Raw genomic sequence first — 21013 nt, 5'->3', positions numbered from 1 at the left:
CGTGCGCTGCCGGCGCGGAAAAAGTAGTGGGTGGTCTGTCCTTCCAAACGCACCCGGAGTCAGTTTGCTGCAAGCAGTGATAGCGTGTGGATGTCGATCCGCGTGAAGCACGTTTTTACAAGTTGTAATACGGCGCGATGGAGGGTTCGCTGGAACAACGCTACGTTATAAAATTTTGAGTCAAGTTGGGTAAGAATGATACGGAAACTTACCAGATGCTGAAAGAGGCCTACAAGCAGGAGTGTTTGTCAAGATCCCAGGTCGGAAAATGGCACAAGTCGTTCAAGGAGGGTCGGGAGAAGGTCGCCGACGAGCCCCGTTCTGGACGCCCAACAACGGCCAGGACCGACGACAACGTTAACCGTGTGCGTGAAGTGTTGCGCTCAGACCGGCGTGTGAGCATTCAACAAATCGCGGACACCCTAAACATGTCAACATTTGCGGTTCATGGGATAGTGACCGAGGACCTGCAAATGCGAAAGGTCTGTGCGAAGCTTGTGCCGAAGGTGTTGACGAACGAACAAAAAGAACTTCGAGTTTTGCGCTGCAAGGAGTTGTTGGCATTGTGTGAAAGTGATCCGGACTTTTTAGACTCGGTCGTAATTGGAGACGAATCCTGGATGTTCGAATACGATCCAGAATCCAAAAGGCAGAGTGCGGAGTGGCACACCTCATCCTTCCCCCGCTCCAAAAAGGCGCACATGAGCAAATCCCGAATCAAAACCATGCTCATTGCCTTCTTCGACGTTCGAGGAATTATCCACCAGGACAACCTGTCAACACAGGATTTTATCTAGAAGTGCTCAAGAGACTGAAACGCAGGGTCGCCCGCGTTCGAAATGACATCAAAGACTCAATGAAACTCCACCACGACAATGCACCAAGTCACATCGCCTTCACCGTCGTCGACTTCCTGGCCCGGAACAGAACCCCAGTGCCCCCCCTATAGTCCTGACCTGGCTCCTAGTGACTTTTTTTTGGTTTCCCTGTTTGAAGAGACACCTCAAAGGAAAACATTGGGACTCCGTTCAGAACATTCAAGCCCATGTTACAAGGTTTTTAAAAGCCATTCCAGCCGAGGACTTTAAAGATGCTTTCCAGTCGTGGAAAACACGTCTCCAGAAGTGTATCCATGCAGAAGGAGTGTATTTTGAGGAATTTTAAAAATTTGTAACAATCTTAACAATAAAACAGTTTTTCTAAACCAATGCTCATTAGTTTCATAATGAACCCTGTATATATAGGAATGAAAATAACGTATTAAAGATAACTAAAACGAACGGAAGAATCGCATTTTAGAATACTGTGAAGCAGGGCCGTGCCGTGGGGGAGCGAGCGGGGCAACGAACCCGGGCGCCGAAGTAAGGGAGCGAAAAATTCGGGAGAAAAAAGGAAAAAAGACAGAAAAAATTACTTGGAATATATGTATAGGGGCGCCGTCCTATACTCTCGCACCGGGCGCTGATTTTCCACGGCATGGCCTTGCTGTAAAGAAACTTTCTTATTAAGAATGTAGTGCGGTGAAAGGAAAACAAAGGAGGGGAATAGATTAGGATTAGGAATTAGACTTCTGGGCTTTCAGCATCTATGCCCATGTTAGCCCGTCAGGTATGAGGGATGGCGTTCCTCGGCGATCACACTGTCCAAGGAAAGCAAAGGAAGGGATTGGGTAAAGAAAGAAACGGCCTGGAACCTATATGTTAGGCACCATCCCGGTATTTGTCTGGGGTGAATGAAGAAAACCCACTAAAATCTCACTGGCTGGCCTGAAACAGCTCTCACACTTTTTGGACTGTGTGTTCCCATCTGGGGGAGGGGAATAGAATAGAATTCATAGAAATATCTGCCAGTAATATATTATTATTATTATTATTATTATTATTATTATTATTATTATTATTATTAGTAGTAGTAGTAGTAGTAGTAGTAGTAGTAGTAGTAGTAGTAGTAGTAGTAGTATTGGTGTTAGCAACACTGTTACAGCCAACTTTGACGTCATCAGAGTAAGAAAATAGATAGATATCAACCAACAAACCAAACAATATGCCCCGCTTTCCCATCCTTTGAAATAATTCTGATCTTTTTCTTCTTCTTCTTCTTTCTCTCTCATCTTTCAAGGAACAGCAAAAAATGGGTTTTATTGAGCGAAGACAACAGGACAAACAAGTTAATTTATTAATTACGCAATTTTAGAATGAAATGTGAGGGTATAAAAATTCTTCTTTGTGTTCTTTTCTTCTTTTATGTTTGCGAAGACATGCTGGCATATGTTTGTAAGAGCTTCTTTTAAGTTGACTAAGTGATTCATTTACAACTACATTCCGGAACAAAATTATCATCAGCCCAAATCTCTTTTTCTTTTAGTAGAAAAGAGTATATAATATTTCTAAATTTCTTAGAATATTGTATTATCTTTACTCCAATTCACCTTACTATTCGCAGAATATTACAGTAGATGTGGCTTGTCTAGTGCTAAGGTACAATAAAATGAAAAGAGACTACTGTTTGCCGTAAGTATGGCATATGCTTGAAATCAAGGTTAGAAGAATTTTTTGAATTGATAAGTGGTTTAGTTTTACATTCTATCATTTTACCTTCTTCACTGTATGTTTCTTGTTCCATGCACTTCTTTTATTTATCAGGATCACGCAGTGGAACTTAATAACATTATACTGTTAGTAATTCCAGCTGTTACACAGCACAATAACTAGTGAATGATAGGAATTTTTTGAATTTTATATTTTGCAATAGATAGCTAAAGCGATTATCTAGGCCAGTGCGTTAATGGAGTCAATCCGTTAACATATTAACGGTTAACGGGAACTTCAATGGTGGCTATCTGTAGCACGGGATTATCTCAGTCAAGTTTGTTAATGGAGTCAATCCGTTAACATATTAACGGTTAACGGGGACTTCAATGGTGGCTATCTGTAGCACGGAATTATCTCAGTCAAGTTTGTTAATGGAGTCAATCCGTTAACATGTTAACGGATAAAGACGACTTTAACGATGGCTATTTATAGCGCATATCCCATACATCTAAGCGATTTTTTTTTTAAATTCTGTTATTCACTGTAGAGAGCTAGAGCAAATATCTCGGCCAAGTTCGTTAATGGAGTCAATCCTTTAATATCTTAACGAGTAACAACGACTTTAACAGTAGCTATCTATAGCCATATCTCATACATGTAAGCTCATTTTTATTTTATTTTATTTTATTTTTTTTTGTTATATATAACTAGAGGGATTATCTCAGCCAAGTTCGTTAATGGAGTAAATCCTTTAATATCTTAATGAGTAACATTACTTTAACGGTGGCTTTGCATATTTCATTTGGTATATACGTGTAACATTCTCTAGAGTATATACAACCTGCAAATAAGCAAGATAATTTTGGATGTCTATCTATATATTAAAATGCTAGGTTTATATGTTTGTGGTCAAGAAAAGTTTATATGTGTGTGGCCAATTCTTTTGACAATGATATCTCGGAAACCATAAGCTCTAGAAAGATACCTTTTTCACTGATCGATTGCAAATTTTGTGGAGATTGTTAAGTTCTAATTGAATATTTTTAAAAAAAAATGGCCGTTATTTCTTTATTACATTTTTTAGGGGTACGCTGGAAGTATTGAAATTTTAAAAAGTATCATACACTACGAGTTATATATTCCAACACCACACATTTGTATACGGCGTTAGTATTTCTCACCAGCGTTTGTTTCATGGCCAAATGATAATGAAAAACGAAGGATAACTCATTTCCCCAGTCTAAAATGAATTTTTATTGTTTGAAGTGTTTTGCCCAATGAACACCATATATCATTGACATTATAATTAATTGTGTATGTAATTATTTTGCTTATTACATACTGCATGCAAGAAGAAAGAAAACGCTGATCATACATGAATTAGAAATTCCAACCGCAAGTAGGCTCAAATCTTACAAAAGATGCGAGAAACAGTATTGAAAAAATAATCGAAAAAATTTCCCCCTTTATGATACCCCTTGCCGATTTTTATCAAGACGTCCTTCACTTGTGTCTGTAAAAGGACATGTATAGATGTTGTGAGGACTAATCAAGAGATTCATCCTCATATGTGAATGATTCGCTGTGTAGAAAGCGTAGGTTCAACTAGTTATTTTATAAAAGGTTATGAAGAATAGTCGTTGTCCATATTCCATATCTCGCACATGGAATCGTGTGATCCTCTTTAACTGTCTTTTAGCAGAGTTAATTTATTTAGTGTATGCAGATACAGTCTGTGAAGTCATATTAACAATGAACAAGTAGAAAAACAACAACGGAAATAAAAGGAAGTCGTCCATGCCCTATAGTTAAACGTACTACTAGAGTTTGCCTGGAGGTAAAACCGTAGTGAAACTTCCATCATGGTAATCAGCGACTGGATTTGGATCCAGGACCTTCAGGTTGCTACGCAAGAACGATAACCATTAGCCTAAGCCATTTTCTGTTTTAAAGGCCACATACATTGACAATGCCCATTTCTCAAGAAGGCCGCATATAATAGTTTTGAATAGATCTAATTTTCGAAGTTATATTACAGTTATAGTTACATAGCTACATTAATAATTTACAAGAAAATGTATAACATATTACAAAATAACAAGAAAATGTATAACATATTACAAAATAACAAGAAAATGTATAACATATTACAAAATAACAAGAAAATGTATAACATATTACAAAATAACAAGAAAATGTACAACATATTACAAAATAAGAAATTTTATTATTCATTTACTTTTTCAGAATTATGTTTTTCGTACAGCTCATATGCTTTATTTAGCTTTTACACAATAGGCCCAGAAAGTTGCACTTTACGATTCCCGGATTCCGCCCCGTAGCACCCACGTATTTGCGCGCATGCTAAGGAGTATCACCAAGAAAATGTTTTTAGGCCAGTGGTTCTCAACCGATGTGTCGCGATACACTGGTGTGTCACGCAGTCTCCTAAAGTGTGTCTTGAAATTTTAGAATTTAAAAATCATGAAGAATTTAATAATAACTAGTTAAAATCGAGACAGACTGTACCAGTCAACACTTCCAGAGGTTGCAATTACGCTCAGTGCTACATAGAGTCATTATAAAAACTTTTAAGTTTCACTATTATCATAGATAGTATTATTATTATTATTATTATTATTACTATTATTATTATTATTATTATTAATAATAATAATAATAATAATAATAATAATAATAATAATAATAATAATAATAATTTAAATATCAAACAGGTGTGTCGCGATATCCTGGACGTTCAGTAGCGTGTCGTCAGTCAAAAAGGTTGAGAACCGCTATTTTAGGCTATAAAAAAGCCTTTGAATTTTAATGGAATTATTAATACATATGTTTTGCATTGTTCATTTTGAAAACGCTTTCTCTATTGTCATATATGTCTTCTATGCGAATCATAGATATTCATAGAAAAGCATATATATTGTGGAATTTTTAGGACTACACCATTACCTGCAGATCGAATTTGCATTCAACTCTAACAACTTCTTTTTTGTGCTAACTTCTTCAAATATATTTGAACGTCCCATGTTTCGTAAAAACTAATTCTTTGAAATGTTGTATAATGTTAATATCTATAACTCAATCTTATAGAAATTGATCACTTCTGACCAGAGCTTAACACACTTATTTATTAAAATTAAATAAAATATTACAGTTTCAACAACTTAACGTTGTTTTCATCAAACACTCAATGAAAAACACATCTTATATATGTGTTCCTAAGTTCCCAAGATATGTTTTATATTGATTGTCTGATGAAGACAACGTCTTATTTTAGTTTTAACAAATACGTGTGTGAAGCTCTGATCAGAAAGAATAGTTATTTATTTAATTTAAGTAATAATAAATTTAAATTATATTAAATTGATTTTGACAATGCAAGAGATATTTAACTAAGCTTAAAGAAGAAAGCAGTAATATTCCAGTTCGTTTCAAACACAAGAGGAGAATACTCCAACATAAAGATGGTGGAACTCTTAAATACACATTCTATGTGCTGAGTAACACAGTAAGCGTCATTCACCAGTGGAACATTACTGCTGAAAACATTTATTAATGATTTTATCCTTGCTTTGTTTGATTTGGTTTTCCCTTTCAGCGGCGAAGTTATATGAGACGTAGATCTAAAGCTTAACGTGAGATCCGAACTACATGAGCTGCTGCCAAAAATCGAACCCGGGTCACCATGCCAAAGGCGCGTACGCTAACCACTTAGACATCTCGTCTTTGCTTTGTAACAAACAAACTTGGCACCTCTAAAACCTACAAAATGATTTAAATTTTACAATATCCTGATGTAGTTTTTTAAAAAAAAAAAAAAAAAACATTTTAAATAATGATGTCCACAATTTGATTTGATCTTAGCATCCCTTTCAGCAGCGAGATTATATGAGACGTGGACCTAGAACTTAACGTAGGATCCGAACCACATGAGCTCCTGCTGGAAGTTGAATACGGATTTCCCACCCCAAAAGCGCTAACCGTTTAGCAACGAGGGAACTCTATGAAGCCCACGAGAAGCGAAATTTTATTATCTCGTCTCGTCAATTTTATATACAGTAAGTCTGGTCTGGTCCCGTCTCAATTCGAGGAAATCTTTTCTCCTCTTACCTTGTTTTATAAAGTTATGTAGAAAGTTTATGCCCTGGTAGACTTTTTCTGAACTTCGTCTAGAAGTTAGCAGAATCTTTCCTTATTGCGAAAGGTTCGTGAAGGGTATGATATAATTACATTTAAAACATATTTATTATTGGACTGATTTGTATAATGGTTTGTATTTTTATAAACGTTGGTAAATAATCCTGATTATGAAATAAAATGAAATCTTTCAGTTTTACGTCCCACGATTATGCCGGTTAGGCTAAAGGAGGTAGTGATGATAAGAAATGACTGAAATGGTGGAATAAAGCAAGTAGAAGGAAACGGGAGAACCCGAAAACCACACGCACACTGTGTTTGTCCACCGCGGAGCTCACTTGGCTCGAGCTGGGATCGAGCAAAAGACCCCATGCACCAAAGGTGAACGATCTACCACTAAGCCATTGCGGCCCCTGATCCTCATTATGTTCATGCAATCATTTTATTGAATTCACAGTTTTCTACCAAGGTTTTCTACTATGGGTCATGTAATACCAAATCATTATTTGAAATCTAAAACTTAAATAAACAGCGTTTGTCATAAGACTCGTGAAATTTCTCATTGTTTCTCGTCTTTTCTCGAATTTAAAAAGAAACAACTTATTTCTTTCCTCAAAAATTAGACAAGAATAGAGACGAATCGAATAATTTCTTATCTCATGGACAACACTATTTATAAATATCCACTAACAACAAAATTTGGAACAAAATTCAGTAGATTACGGTTACTAGATGGATATCACTAACGAAATAATGCTTATTCATACGAGTATGATGAAGGTAGTACAAGTTAAAGTAACATTTGATTAATTATTCTTGTGAATTTTGATAAGCCTGAAAACTTGGATGACTATGCTAAATGATGATTAGTGTAGAACTTCGTATGCAAATGTTGATTATGTTCAAAGGTTATCCGACGATATATTTTTCTTTTCTTTTCTAGATTATATTACAGAAGCATTTGCCTCTGGCAGGATGCGGGATCTTCAAGGATTCGTAAAAGATGGCCCAGATGTTTTGAACACTTCCTTAAGAATTAGGAAGTGCTTTCTTCTACGCATTTGCCACAGACGATTTTTTTTTTTTTAATAAAGAACATAAACTTAATATTCGTAAATAGACCTATATCAAGGTTAGAGATATATTACAGAAAGGTCATGTCACACTGAAACATGCTTAAAAAGAAAAGCATTAGATAACGAAATGAAAATGTAACATTAATCAAAATGTTATAAAAGTAATCATGTTTGTTATTATCATATTTTGTAAACTTATCAGTTTCAATATAGTACATGATGCTTTTTTTTTTTTTTGTTAGTTTATAAAATAAATAGATTGCATAATTCAATTGGAGAATAAACTACTCCTATAAATTATATTTGAAGACGGTCTTAATATTTACAAAAGAGGAAAACTTTAACACACTTCAATGCTCAGCTCATTTAATTATGTTTAAGACATCTACATCTTGTATTATTGTTATTTGTTTAATTTATTTTTAAGCTGAATATTTCAGGTAACTACAAACGATATTTGAGTCCTTCATTTCCAATCTTACGATAACACTGGAGGTCAATAATTAACAAACTCTATGGGCCATGGAACCCGGAGGTTCAATGCCGCGTTCACAAAAGTTCTCCATTGACTTCTATTCTTAGCCAACTGGATTAATTTTCTACTTTGTATTCCCATTTCTGCGAGATCCATCTTAATATTGTCCTCCCATCTGCGCCTAGGTCTTCCTAATGGTCCCATTTCTGCGAGATCCATCTTAATATTGTCCTCCCATCTGCGCCTAGGTCTTCCTAATGGTCGTTTTCCGATTGGTCTTCCAGTCAAGACTTTGAAAGCGTTTCTACTTTCTTCCATTCTAGCTACATGACCCGCCCACATAAGCCTCCTCGACTTGACGACCCTAACAATGTTGGGTAAACCGTATAAATTATGTAGTTCCTCGTTATGAAGTTTCCGCCATTCCCCATTCCCGTTCCTCTTGGGTCCGAATATTCGTCTCAGGATCTTGTTCTCAAATACTTTCAGTCTATGTTCTTCCCTCAGAGTAAGTGACCATGTTTCGCAGCCATACAAAACAACAGGCATGATTATCGTTTTGTATATTTTAAGCTTCAAATTCCTCGAGAGAATTCGCGACGACAATTCGCGACGATAGAAATGAACTGCAATGCAAAAGTGTGGAATGTAGATGAGAAAGGAAACAGAAGAAACTTGAGGAAAAACACAGACACATTGTTATCTACCACAAACTTAAATGATCTTTGATGGAACGAGAAACCTTTCATTCTAGGGATGACTGATGTGCCATTGAGCTATAGTGCCCTCTTTATCAAAGTAAATACCGAAATTAACCCTTTTAGGATTTTTGGTAACTTTTTGTTACTATGGCGTAGTACGTCTCTGACCGTTTATTTAGGTTCTATAACAGGTATTTAAGCCGGGTTGTTTTATTAGTCAAGTCAAGGATGAACGAAAGAACACCTCAGTTGCATTTTGGAATTGGATGGTCAACTTGATGGCGCCAAGTGGGGGCGGCGTGACTTTTTTATTTTCTTAGAGGCAAATTTCAAAAATTTTTCACACCTTTAGTTTTCAAGATATCAGGTTGGAACTTTGCATATGGATTGTATGTACCTTTGGGTATTTCTTAATTTTTTCTGAGATCCCTACGTAAAACCGGTCCGTGCCCGAGGGGCGCAAGTGTTCCGAGGGAATGATTTTTTCAAAAACAAATTCTGGTTTAACCTGATTTTTCCAGTTCAGGTATACGATACGTACATGTGAGTGGTATCGTTGGAAAGGGCGTGTTATACTAAAGAAAATAACGTTTGAACTATGACTCTATAGGCCATATAGCAATGATGCAGTTAGGGTTGCCAACTGGCCGGTTTTTCACCGGTCTGGCCGGAAATATTGCTGTTATTTTGATTAAAGCCGGTGACAATACAATTTTCTTTCCAGGCCCTTTATGACCGTTTTTTTTTTTTTTTTTCAAATTTCGAAGCAATTTCATCTAGTTCGAAGTATAGATTTAAAAAGTAACTTTCATTCTGTAAATCCAAAACTGTCACCTTTTACCATCTATCAACGATTAATATATTTTGTTCATCTGTTTAGATAATTTTAAAGAGAATTATCAGGGAAAATTTGAAATCTACTTGTAAGGAATTTTAGACATTTATTGTGAGTGAAAAAGGATTTCTTAAAGCAATTTCCTGCAGTTGAAGTATAAGTGTAAAGAATAAATTTCATTTTCCAAATCCAAAATTGTCACGTCTCTATATTTTTGTTCATCTGTTTCGATAATTTTAAAGAAGTGGTAGTTGATGGTAAATACAATAAAATGATTAATGTCGATTTCAGTTTCTCATTTATAGCACCATGTATCTATTAAGATTATTAGTGAATGTACTAAGGATATGCAGACTACAGGTGCTAATACACTTTTGTCCGCGATAGTACATTTCCTTCCCATGGATGGGTCCGAACAGAGATACTTCTCACTTAGACCTATATGATAGGGAATTTTGAGGGGGTGCCGTTTTTTTTATTTTCCGGAGTTGGCAACCCTAGATGCAGTAATTTTTTATATGTATATATGTATATATAGAAAGATCCTAAATTCAAACTTTCACTTTTTTTGCCCTTTGTTTTCAAGATACAAGATTGAAAATTTGGACACATATTAAGTACATAACAACGTGTTTTTTAAGAAGAAAAAAATCAGATCTTTACGTCAACTCCGGCCTATGCCAGAGGGACAAAGTGTTTTTGTTGGAGTTTCAAAAATACTTCCTGGTGTTTCCCTAATTTTTTGGTTCAGGTGTATGATATGGACATATGACTGGTACCTTTGGAAAGTGCTTATTATACTGAAGAAAATGGCATTTGATCATGACTCTAGGTCGAATAGGAGTGACGCAGTACATTTTTGAAGTATACCTAATCTATCTATGTAGTTATCTATCTATCTATCTATCTATATATATATATATATATATATATATATATATATATATATATATATATATGAAAAATGGATCACCTTCAAACTTTCAAAAATTTCTCCCGACCTCAGTTTTCAAGATACATGAATGAAATTTTTCACATGTATTATGTACATAACAACGTATTTTTTTAAAAATAAATTCAGATCCCTACGTTAACCCAGGCTTGGGCCAGCGAGGCACAAAAATTTCGATTTTTTTCGAAAAATCTCCTGGTTTTTCTTCTTCTTGTTTCTGGTGTATAATACGGACTAGAGAGTGGTACTGTTGGAAAGTATGATCTATCCTTTAAAAACGAGATATGAACCATGATCTACGATAAATAGTAAAGAAGCAGTAGCTGTTTGAGTAAAAGTGTAAAATGTACCTCAAAAAATGGAAATCCTAAAAGGGTTAATCCGTTTTGCTCGTTATATTGCTTTGACTTCTTTTGAAAATTGTTCTTAATTTAGCTATTGTTATTAGATAGAACTGTCTATTTTCAACTTTCGATGTATGATCGCAATTCCTGTCAAATACAATTCATAGTCGCACCTACGGGTGTGCCGAGTGTACCTGTGCATACTTTAATAAAATGGTGTGATCCTTCTTCCTTTTCTTTCTTCAATTGTCATACATTCTAAAATTTTATCTTTATATCTTCAATTCATTAAATAACTGTTTATCTGACTTTTAATACCCTTTAACCCCAATAGCATGAACACGCAAGAAGGGCGAACACGCATGAACACGCATAGTGAGAGGGTGAGTGGGTTTTAATTACCTTTGTGTACACCTACATGAAAAGTTCTGTTTTAATTACCTCTGAGTACATCAATCTGGAAAGTTCTGTTTTAATTAGCTTTGTGTACAGTCAACAACAAAAGCTCTTTCTGTTTGATGAAATTAGTTTCGTAAATATTTTCAGACTGGAAGGACAATTTGAGCACAGTTGTCAGTAAATTAAAAACAATGTAATTTTCTGTACGTTCTAGCCTTGAAACTCGGTGAGATTTTGTACTTCCATCGTTATTCTCAAAATAAGTTTTACCATTGGTTAAAACGTTAGCCGCTGAATGTACACCCATATGGAAAGTTCTGTTTTAATTACCTTTATGTACACTCATATAAAATCTTCTGTTTTAATTATCTTTGTTTACACCCATTTAAAATTCTGTTTTAATTATCTTTGTACACATGCATATAAAAAGTTCTGTTTTTAAGTATCTTTGTTCACTCGCATATGAAACGTTCTGTTTTAATTGTCTTAGTACTAGGTATACACCAAAGATGGAGTAGGTCAGTTGGTCGTGGATCAAGTGGATCGAGATTTGTAAGTGGGTCAGTAAATCTCAGGTCAACAGAATGTGACCTACTTCAACCCACCACCCAGTGGGACCCACTCTCACCCACTGATCCACTCTGCTCAGTGTATTGTAGACAGCATCTTCTTAACACTGACGAATTAATCTACGTTTAACTTTCATCTCCTCCATTTTTCTTCCTTTTTATTTGTTTCTATTTACATTACTTGAGATGAATATACCTAAGTGAAAAAAGAACTTTAATTACCTTTGGATAGATATTAGTAATTGTAATAATAGCAATATGATTTACTACTTGCCTTTGCGTTCAGAAGGCCTGTGCGTTTTACACTTCTTTCTTTATGTTGGCCTACTATACCTTAATTTGAGACTTTCAAATTTCATCCTATTTTCTACTGAAAAATATATGTAATTCATCAAGGAAATAATTATATGTGATAATTAAATTCAAATCCATTGTAATATGTCCCATGACAAACACTTTACCATTTTATATTGTAAAGGTCAAATCCATCGGTATTGTAACAGACCTGTTATTGAGTGATTGACTGTAGGAATTCAAACTCCGATTAGTGATAATTTCACAGCCTTGTTTTATTGCAAGCGTGAACTCTTTAGCTAGTGGAGAGGAGGGTGTGGATTATGGATCAGAGTTCAAGGTTAATTTTTTGTGGATGGTGGGTCAGAGTAGGTCATGGTGAGTAGGGAGTCGGAGTGGGTCACAGTGGCTCACGATGGATGGCGTGTTATGTGTCAGTAGGTCATGGGTCAAATTTTCATTTACCCACGTCCCCTACACACCCATATGAAAAGTTCTGGCTATGCCTATGAGTACCCTACTCATTGATCCACACCCATATGAAAAGTTCTGGCTACATCTATGAGCACCTTGCTCATTGATCCCATATAGCTGAGGTTAACAAATTCACCTTCAGTGCTCATTAATGTTGCCTATGAGGCGAGACAGAATTTTCGTGGTGAGATACGAGATGAGACAGATTTTCCAATAGGAACAAGTATACTTTTCGAGACAGAAAGCACTTTTACTTCACCTTATTGAGACGAGACTAGTTCTTTTACTTCACCAATTTCAAATCTAGTTTCGTGAGCAACACTATGTAGTGCTCACATTGCTAGCGATTCAGGTACACGTAATTTGGATTCCACATTGATTCTACATGCCGTCTTCTTTGTTTATAACATGTGCCGCAGGAAATTTATTTAAAACACCAATAGTTTAATATCATTTGTGAATACTTCAAATTCACATTACATTATTCACATATATCAAATTCAAATTAGAATATTTTATTTTTAACATGTGTGAAATCCCCTTGAACATTTTATATAATGAACTCTATACGTATCGAGTAGTGTTTATTACAACGTACGTATCTATCATCCCAAATCCTTCACATGGAATAGATTAAAAAAAAAAAAAACATATATAGATATAGTTTCTTTTTAGCAGTTTTCAGTAGCTCCTACATGTGATATGCGTTCATACATAAGCTTCCACGAAATGATTCAAAAAGATAAAAAATATATGCGTATGTTTGCAACAATTTTTCGTGAATGTAAAACAGTTTAAGAGAGAGAGGTGCCTTACACAACTCTCTCAGATAAATATCCGCCCTTGAAACCACAAGCAAAACTAATAGGCTATATATATTGCACAGTTTCTTCTTTCAATTGACTGATCATACGATATTTGTACTTGAAAAATGTTGAGACCTTTAACATTGTTTCCTATAACATCTAAATGGTACTTTTGATCAACGTTCAAGGAAGGAATGTGGTTTTATACAAAGAAACGCTCTCTTGTCTAAGTACCTACTTAAATCAACTGAGGCTCCTTATCAGTAAAACAGCATATCTAATTCCAGTCTATAACTATTTAACTTTTTTATATGATGGATGAAACATGATCGTGTTTGACTCTTGTAGCTTATTATATTGTATTTAACGTGACTGATCCTTCTTCAGAAAGAAAATATTAATTGAGGTGTAAATATGAGTTAAAGTTGGGCGACGAAATTATGGCGTACGTGTGGTGTGGTCGAAAAAAAAGGCATAAGGCCGTTAAACAAAAGGAAACACATGTGGCTTCATAATGCTACTTGTATATCACAACAAATGTATTCTCAATTTTGACCTTCAATTGATATAAATTGCACTACCTTACCCTGTTTTTATATAAAACTTGTATTTCGTATGTCAACCCTACATTTAACTAACACAGAGCGATTCACTCCTTCCAAACATCCTTTCTGGATCCCTTAGCGATTGGAGCTCGTAGAACTATTTGGGACTACGACAAGTGAACACTGCCATCACAAAACATAAATTTTCAGGAATTTTCGTAAAAATATTCTGAACGAGACGGAGAAACAAGTTTCCCTGGTAGATAAATTGTTTATGTTATACAAGTCATGAGATAGAATTTCACACCTTATTCCACAAGTATTTATAATTTCAAACCAGCTGAGTGCAACATTAATCAATATAGTGAAACTTCGATATGCTTCCGTCGCATTAAAAGCACTTCATTAACTACCAACAAGGCTCAACTAGGCAGAGAATGAATATGAAGAAATTTCAGATTACAATCTTACTTTTTCTGGACGCATCGATTTACTTGTATCTAGAAAACATAAACTCTTAAACTTCTCTGGTACAGCAAACAACCGGTAGAGATAAGGACAGTTTGTGCATATTGTGCAGAGAAGCGTAATTAGGGAAGGGTAGGAGCAATTGCCCCCCCCCCCTAGTTTGAAATGTATATACATTTTAATCAAAATGAAAAATGTGAAACCACTCATCGGAGACTTTTGCGTCCCATCCCCAAACAAAACTTGAAATGAAGCTACTGATTGTGCATAACCTTCATCTTTACTTCGATTACACATCGAAGTACAGGTAGTTCGCATTTTCTATCCGTTAGCTCCACACCCTCCTTTTAAATTTTCCTTCAATCTGTACTCTTTGAACCCTGGAGCATAAACAACAATGAATAATCAGAATGATATCATTGCTGATAAAAAGAAAAAATGTATAGTACCTGTCTTTACGTGGGCGCATTGCCAGCACAATCTGTATTCTGTGCAGCATATTGCATGAATACATGTTTTTTTCAAGCGATGATGACGCATTTAATTAGTGTTCAGAAGAACTGAAATCCGCATATTTTGCTTACGACAAGTGCGTTATTCTTGGAGAATAGGTTGTCATTCCAGCAGATACATTTGGTTCACGTAACACGAGAAATCAGTATGATAATACCAATCAAAGTTTACAATCAGTTCTTATATTAAGGATTGTTCGAAGTGAAGAGAATTTTATTCTTACTTTATTTTATTAGTTCACAAGAATATGTGCATTAAAGAGTGTGTGTGTTAGGAATAGGCGCGAGCGAGTCCGAGCGAGCTTTCTTTGAAACTCGACTCGAGTCGAAACAAATATATTTGAGTTGGACTCGAGAACTCGGCCCCAAAAGTTTCCTCCAACTCGATTCGAATTCGGGTTGAATTTCTAGTCAAGTCGAGCCAAAACGAATCAAATAGAGCTAAATCCTGTGTGTAGTTTCAATATTTTCGATAGTAAGACTATCCATGGCTTTGGATTGATTATTTTAACAAAAGAAACACTGACCAAAGCTTAAAACCCATTTTATTTTAAATTATAATTTGTAACGGTTTCGGATATCTAACATATCCTTCTTCAGACACTATCGACACTATGACACAAGATTGTCGATAGTGTCTGAAGAAGGATATGTTAGATATCCGAAACCGTTACAAATTATAATTTAAAATAAAATCGGTTTTAAGCTTTGGTCAGTGTTTCTTTTGTTAAAAAGTGTAGTTTCAAGTATTCTCTTTTAGTATCCTACATAAACAATGTAATTATTAATTATACTTATTATTATTATTATTATTATTATTATTATTATTATTATTATTATTATTATTGTAAACATGAAAGATAGGCGGTTTGTATCCGAATACTAAAAAGTAGTTGACTACTGATCTCGGTCGTTCAGAAGTAGAGATGCAAAAAAGCCCGCTTTTTTGAATCGATGGTTTTTTTTCACATAAAAAGCCGGCTTTTTTGGGAAAAAAACGAGAATTTTGGAAATTTTGGCTTTTTTCAATTTCATGATTTTTCTATCTAAATAGCTTTCTTATAGTATATTCTATAGTTAGATAAGAATTCCATGACCTGAATGTGATATTTCGCTCTGAAATTCACCATCAAGATGGATTGAGCACATGTTTTACGAATTAAAGCTAACATGAAGAATGTAGTATTTGAGGATAATTTTAGAGGCTATTTAACTTTATTTTAACTTTTGAGTTATCGACATCTTTTTTCTTCTCTAGTTTGTCATCCGTGTTTCATTTCTAAGAGCTTTTAGTATTCTAGCTTCTACCGCAAAAGTTAAACTTGCCCGTTTTTCTATTTATCCGTCAAAGCGTACGTTTTTCAATATATCCGTCAAACCGTACTTCCACATTTCTGTTATACTGTAGCTGTGAAGTGATTTAGCAATAATTTTCCGGACACAACCTTGAATACCAATTTATACAAATAATCAGTAGCGGATTTAGAAAAGTACTTTAGGAGGGGTTTTTCTGATTGTTTCGTTTCCTTAAAAGTCCTAATTTTATTTGGGGGGGCTTGAAGTTTATGAGTACAGGCATAACTAATATTTCGTTTCGTTTACATGTTTAGCAATAATCTTCCGGATACAACTTTAAAAATCATTTTATACTAAGAATCAGTGGCGGATTTAGAAAAGTATTTTGGGAAGGGTTTTTCTTACTAATGTTTAGTTTTTTAAACATTCGTAATTTTTATTTGACGGGAGCTTAAAGTTTATGATAAAGGCATAAATAATAGATATTTCGTTTGTTGCAGACATTCCGTAACTTTCGGGAACGGGCTTCAGTCCGAAAGACCGCCCCCCTAACCTTCGCAAAACCGTCACTGCTGGTAATTAGTAATAATAACGATTTAAAAACAATAAGAAAGGAAGTCGCCCAACTCACAGTACACGCACTATTTCTACATTCACAGATGGAATGAAGAAAAGCTTTGTCAGAATGGTCGAATGCTGGTTGAATCTCGGACTTCCCGATAGAAGCGCAAAAGCTAATCACTCAGTCATGTTTGTTGTGCAGTTGTATTTAGCTTAACTTAAATATTTTCGTTAGTCCTTTTTTTTTTCAAGGGGGGGGGGAGTTCCGTAATGATAAGTTGAATCCCTCTTGTTAAAAATTCAGAAAACTTGAGGATTGGGTAAACCATGATGGTGGTTCTATAAAACTTAACTGTAGAATTTCAAGAATATACAGAACCAAAAGCTCTAGATATGCAGCCTTTAAGTGTATCATATAAATCTAAGTATTTCTCTTATGTTTTATTTTAATTTTATTTTGTTTCAAAAAGAGGGTATGGAATATTTTGGAGTAAAAATACTACATACTATTTTGCTAGTTATTTGTGTATTCTTTTAAAAGAAGTGTTTACTTTTAGGGTTGGCTGGTTTACACCAACTTTTTTTTAAATAACTGGTTTAAACCACAAAAATAAAAAGAATGAAAAATGCGAATCGTGTGAACTTCATGGTGACGTTTCCAGATATCAAACCACCTGCAATAGTTTTATTTCCCTTTCACCTTTTAATCAAGGTGTCCCATGTTCAATTCTCGGTCGAACCACAAACCTTCTTTCATGCGTAACCCAAGTAGCGGTTCGGATGTCAGTTTAAGCGAAAGTATTCTCCTTGATAACCTTGGTATTTCGTAAGGATGTTAAAGCCTAAACATACGAAACAAACCAAATTGTATATTTCTGCATGCCTAAATGCCTGTTGTTTTATAAAGAAGCCAAGATTGCTTAAATATTTTGATAGAAATTGGCAAAATTTATCGATTGCCTACGTAGCATCCAACATTAGCTTGGATTGGACTTTCAATGATATCTACGTACTAAATTTGTAATTTGAATACCTCAGTTTTAGCGGACTGATTATGGTACGTTGACCATTAAATTTTACATGCAAAGCAATAACAGGATTTTCCCGTTATTGTCTTACATTTCAAGTAATGACGGGATTTTCCCAATGGCTAGGGCGGGAGATTCTAATTTAAGAAATTTACTGACCGGACTTCTTTAAGCTTATGGGAGTTCTTCCGGCATAACTCCACTGTTGCATAATAACACCAAGGCGAAACAAACTTATTTCTGTGAATATGTAATATAAATACATAAAGCAAAAAATCTAAATCAAAAAAGCCTGGTTTAAACCAAAAAAGCCTGGTTTAAACATCCCCCAAAAAACGGGTTTTTGGCATTTTCAAAAACAACCATGGTTCTTGCCAACTCTGCTTACTTTTGTACATAGGAGGTTAAAAAATTCTTATTATATACATTGGTTAATCCTGTGGAATTCATAATGTAAATATGTTGAAGAAAAATTGTTTGAAATATCTTTTCGACATTCATAGTTTATTTTCGATGTTTTATATTATTATCAGCATCAACCACTAATTAAATGATCTTTTGTGTTATAGAGAAGCGATACAAAGTCTGTTTTATCAATTTAAAGCAGTATTTTGAAAAAAGCATAAAATTTCCCAAGCAAAAAAGCGAAGCAGAAAAAACCGAGTTTTTTTTTCAAAAAAGCCGGTTTTTTTCCGAGCCCTTGCATCTCTATTCAGAAGTCTTCAGGGGGCAAGGACATCATTCACGAGGTTCTGGGTTTGAGTTCCGAAGGAGCAAGTATTCGGACTAGAGAAAAAAAATTAAAAATTATAGGGCGCCGGACAAACATGTTCAAAACCACTCGGCCCAGGTTTAGGGTTGTCAACGGCTCGTGCGGCTCGGCTCACAGCTCATTCACTATCGATCTGAACTGACGTGAGAAGTGAGCCGAGCCAACAGGTTACTCAACCCAGCCGGCTCGAGCTGATAGCTCACCTCTAGACGAACTGAACAGAGCTGATGTCTCACCCCAACTGAGCCGGCTTAAGTCACTGGCTCCATTGAGTCGAACCGATGTTTCATCCCAACCGAGAAGTTTCGAGCTGTTCGCTCAGTTGAACCGAGCCGAGCCATTTGACATCATTATCCGGATTGGGCTTCTGCTTGGGCTAAAACTTCGACCGTGCAGGTCTCAGCGTCTGATGCTCACGACATTTGAGGCTGTCTCGTTATAAAAGCCTATTGTCGTCTCGTTATCGAGACAAAGCGAGATGCGAGTAGTGTACCCCTTTCGTGAGCAATACTAAAAGTATTCCACATTACTGCTTACATTTCTCATGGTTTTCGCTTTCTAGTCTAATCAGGCCATGGTTTCAAAAAGGAGTTTAACGAGCGAGCCATTTATCAAACTTCACTCGACTCGAAACTCGACCTCAAAAACAGTGACTCGGCTCGAAACTCAACTCGAGAAAATTAACTTTGACTCGACTCGAAACTCGAGTCGAGTCGAGTTTTAGCTCGGCTCGTGCCCATTCCTAATGTGTGTCACCGTTATGAAAAGATAATCATCAATTTTGGTAGTTATATTAATAATGTATTTTGCTACGTATGTATACAATACAAAAATAAATATTTTTTTTCCAGTAAAATAAATTTAAAAGAAAACTATCTAATGTTATTGGGAATGGAAGACATATTTTATAGCATCACCGCTTTCCTCAAAAACTGCGCATAAGAATTTACCTTCAAGCATGTTATGTTGTTCAACTCGATATGATCTGTTGACTGATATATATATATCTATCCTATCTGTACAACATTTTAGTTAAACGGAAAGTAAAATGTAGTAGTTAATAATAATTTTAGGCTCACACTATGTACTCCATGTGTACTCCATCTTGTTAAGAGTCACAATGAACACCTTAATGAAGGAATATTTTAGTATATGTTTCACCTCAATAAGTAGCATGGTTCTAGCAGAGTATCAATTTTAGACCTCCAAACTATGCTATGCATAAGTCTTATGCATGAAGTCTTATATACCCCCGTGTACAAGATTGGCATTGACCGATCCGTTCGTCTGTCGACAAGTATCATACCAAAAACGGAGATTTTTTTAAAAATCGATTCAGCGTCCCAAGGATAGGTTCCATGTCCTCCGTTAATTCTCTATCCAAACTGGGAGTAGTTCAAATATAGACATTTCCAGTTCCAACGTTTATCGTCATAGAACGAAAACGGTAACAGATAGCGAGAAGCGGTTTCTCGTAAATGATTCAACGTCCCAAGACAACATATCGTGACTATCCACAACACTTTACCGAAACCGGAATGATTCAAATTTACTATTGGCGTGGGAGACCCGAATTCGATTCCCGGCAGGAGCTCATGTGGTTCGGATTCCATGTTAACAGTAGGTCCCATCTCATATAGCCTCGCTGCTGAAAGGGTCGTTAAACTCAAAATCAACTCAGCTCAAATTTACTATTACTTCTGGTTTCAATACCGATTTACGTAGAGCAAAAATGGTAAATGCTATCAACTTGTGATTTTTGCAATCGATTCAACGTCTCTTATTGAAACCAGAAGTAGTTAAAATAATCATTTCCGATTTCAATGTTTATCACCATAGAACGGAAACAGTAAATGATAGCAAGAAGCGTTATATATATATATATATATATATATATATATATATATATATATATAGCAAACAATTCAGTGCCTCAAGATAAAATACATAAAAGGTATAATGACTCTACCAAAAACGGAAGTGGTTCAAATTTACTATTACTTCCGGTTTCAACGTTTATCGACATAGAAAGGAAAAGGTAACATATAGCGAGAAGTTGTTTTTTTGAGATTCGACGTCTCAAGTCAACATAATCATGAAAATCCACAACACTTTACCGAAAACGAAGGTGCTTTAAATTTACTATTACTTCCGGTTTTAATAATGATTTCCGTAGAGCAAAAGCGGGAAGTGTTCTCAAGATGCGGTTTCTTGCAATCG

General features: G+C 35.3%; 1 protein-coding gene across 1 annotated transcript; it reads left to right on the top strand.

Moving 5' to 3' along the window:
- The first annotated feature begins 215 nt into the window (after positions 1-215).
- On the top strand, positions 216-797 carry LOC145673073 (protein GVQW3-like). Its single transcript, XM_081742462.1, has one exon. The coding sequence runs from the start codon at positions 216-218 to the stop codon at positions 795-797; it is 582 nt and encodes a 193-aa protein (XP_081598588.1).
- The last annotated feature ends 20216 nt before the right edge of the window (positions 798-21013 follow it).

Source organism: Thermobia domestica, chromosome 1 (assembly GCF_964235325.1).
Source record: "Thermobia domestica chromosome 1, izTheDome1.hap1.1, whole genome shotgun sequence".
Taxonomy (NCBI): domain Eukaryota; kingdom Metazoa; phylum Arthropoda; class Insecta; order Zygentoma; family Lepismatidae; genus Thermobia; species Thermobia domestica.
The sequence above is the reverse complement of the archived record's forward strand: the minus strand, read 5'-3'. Positions and strand labels throughout refer to the sequence as shown.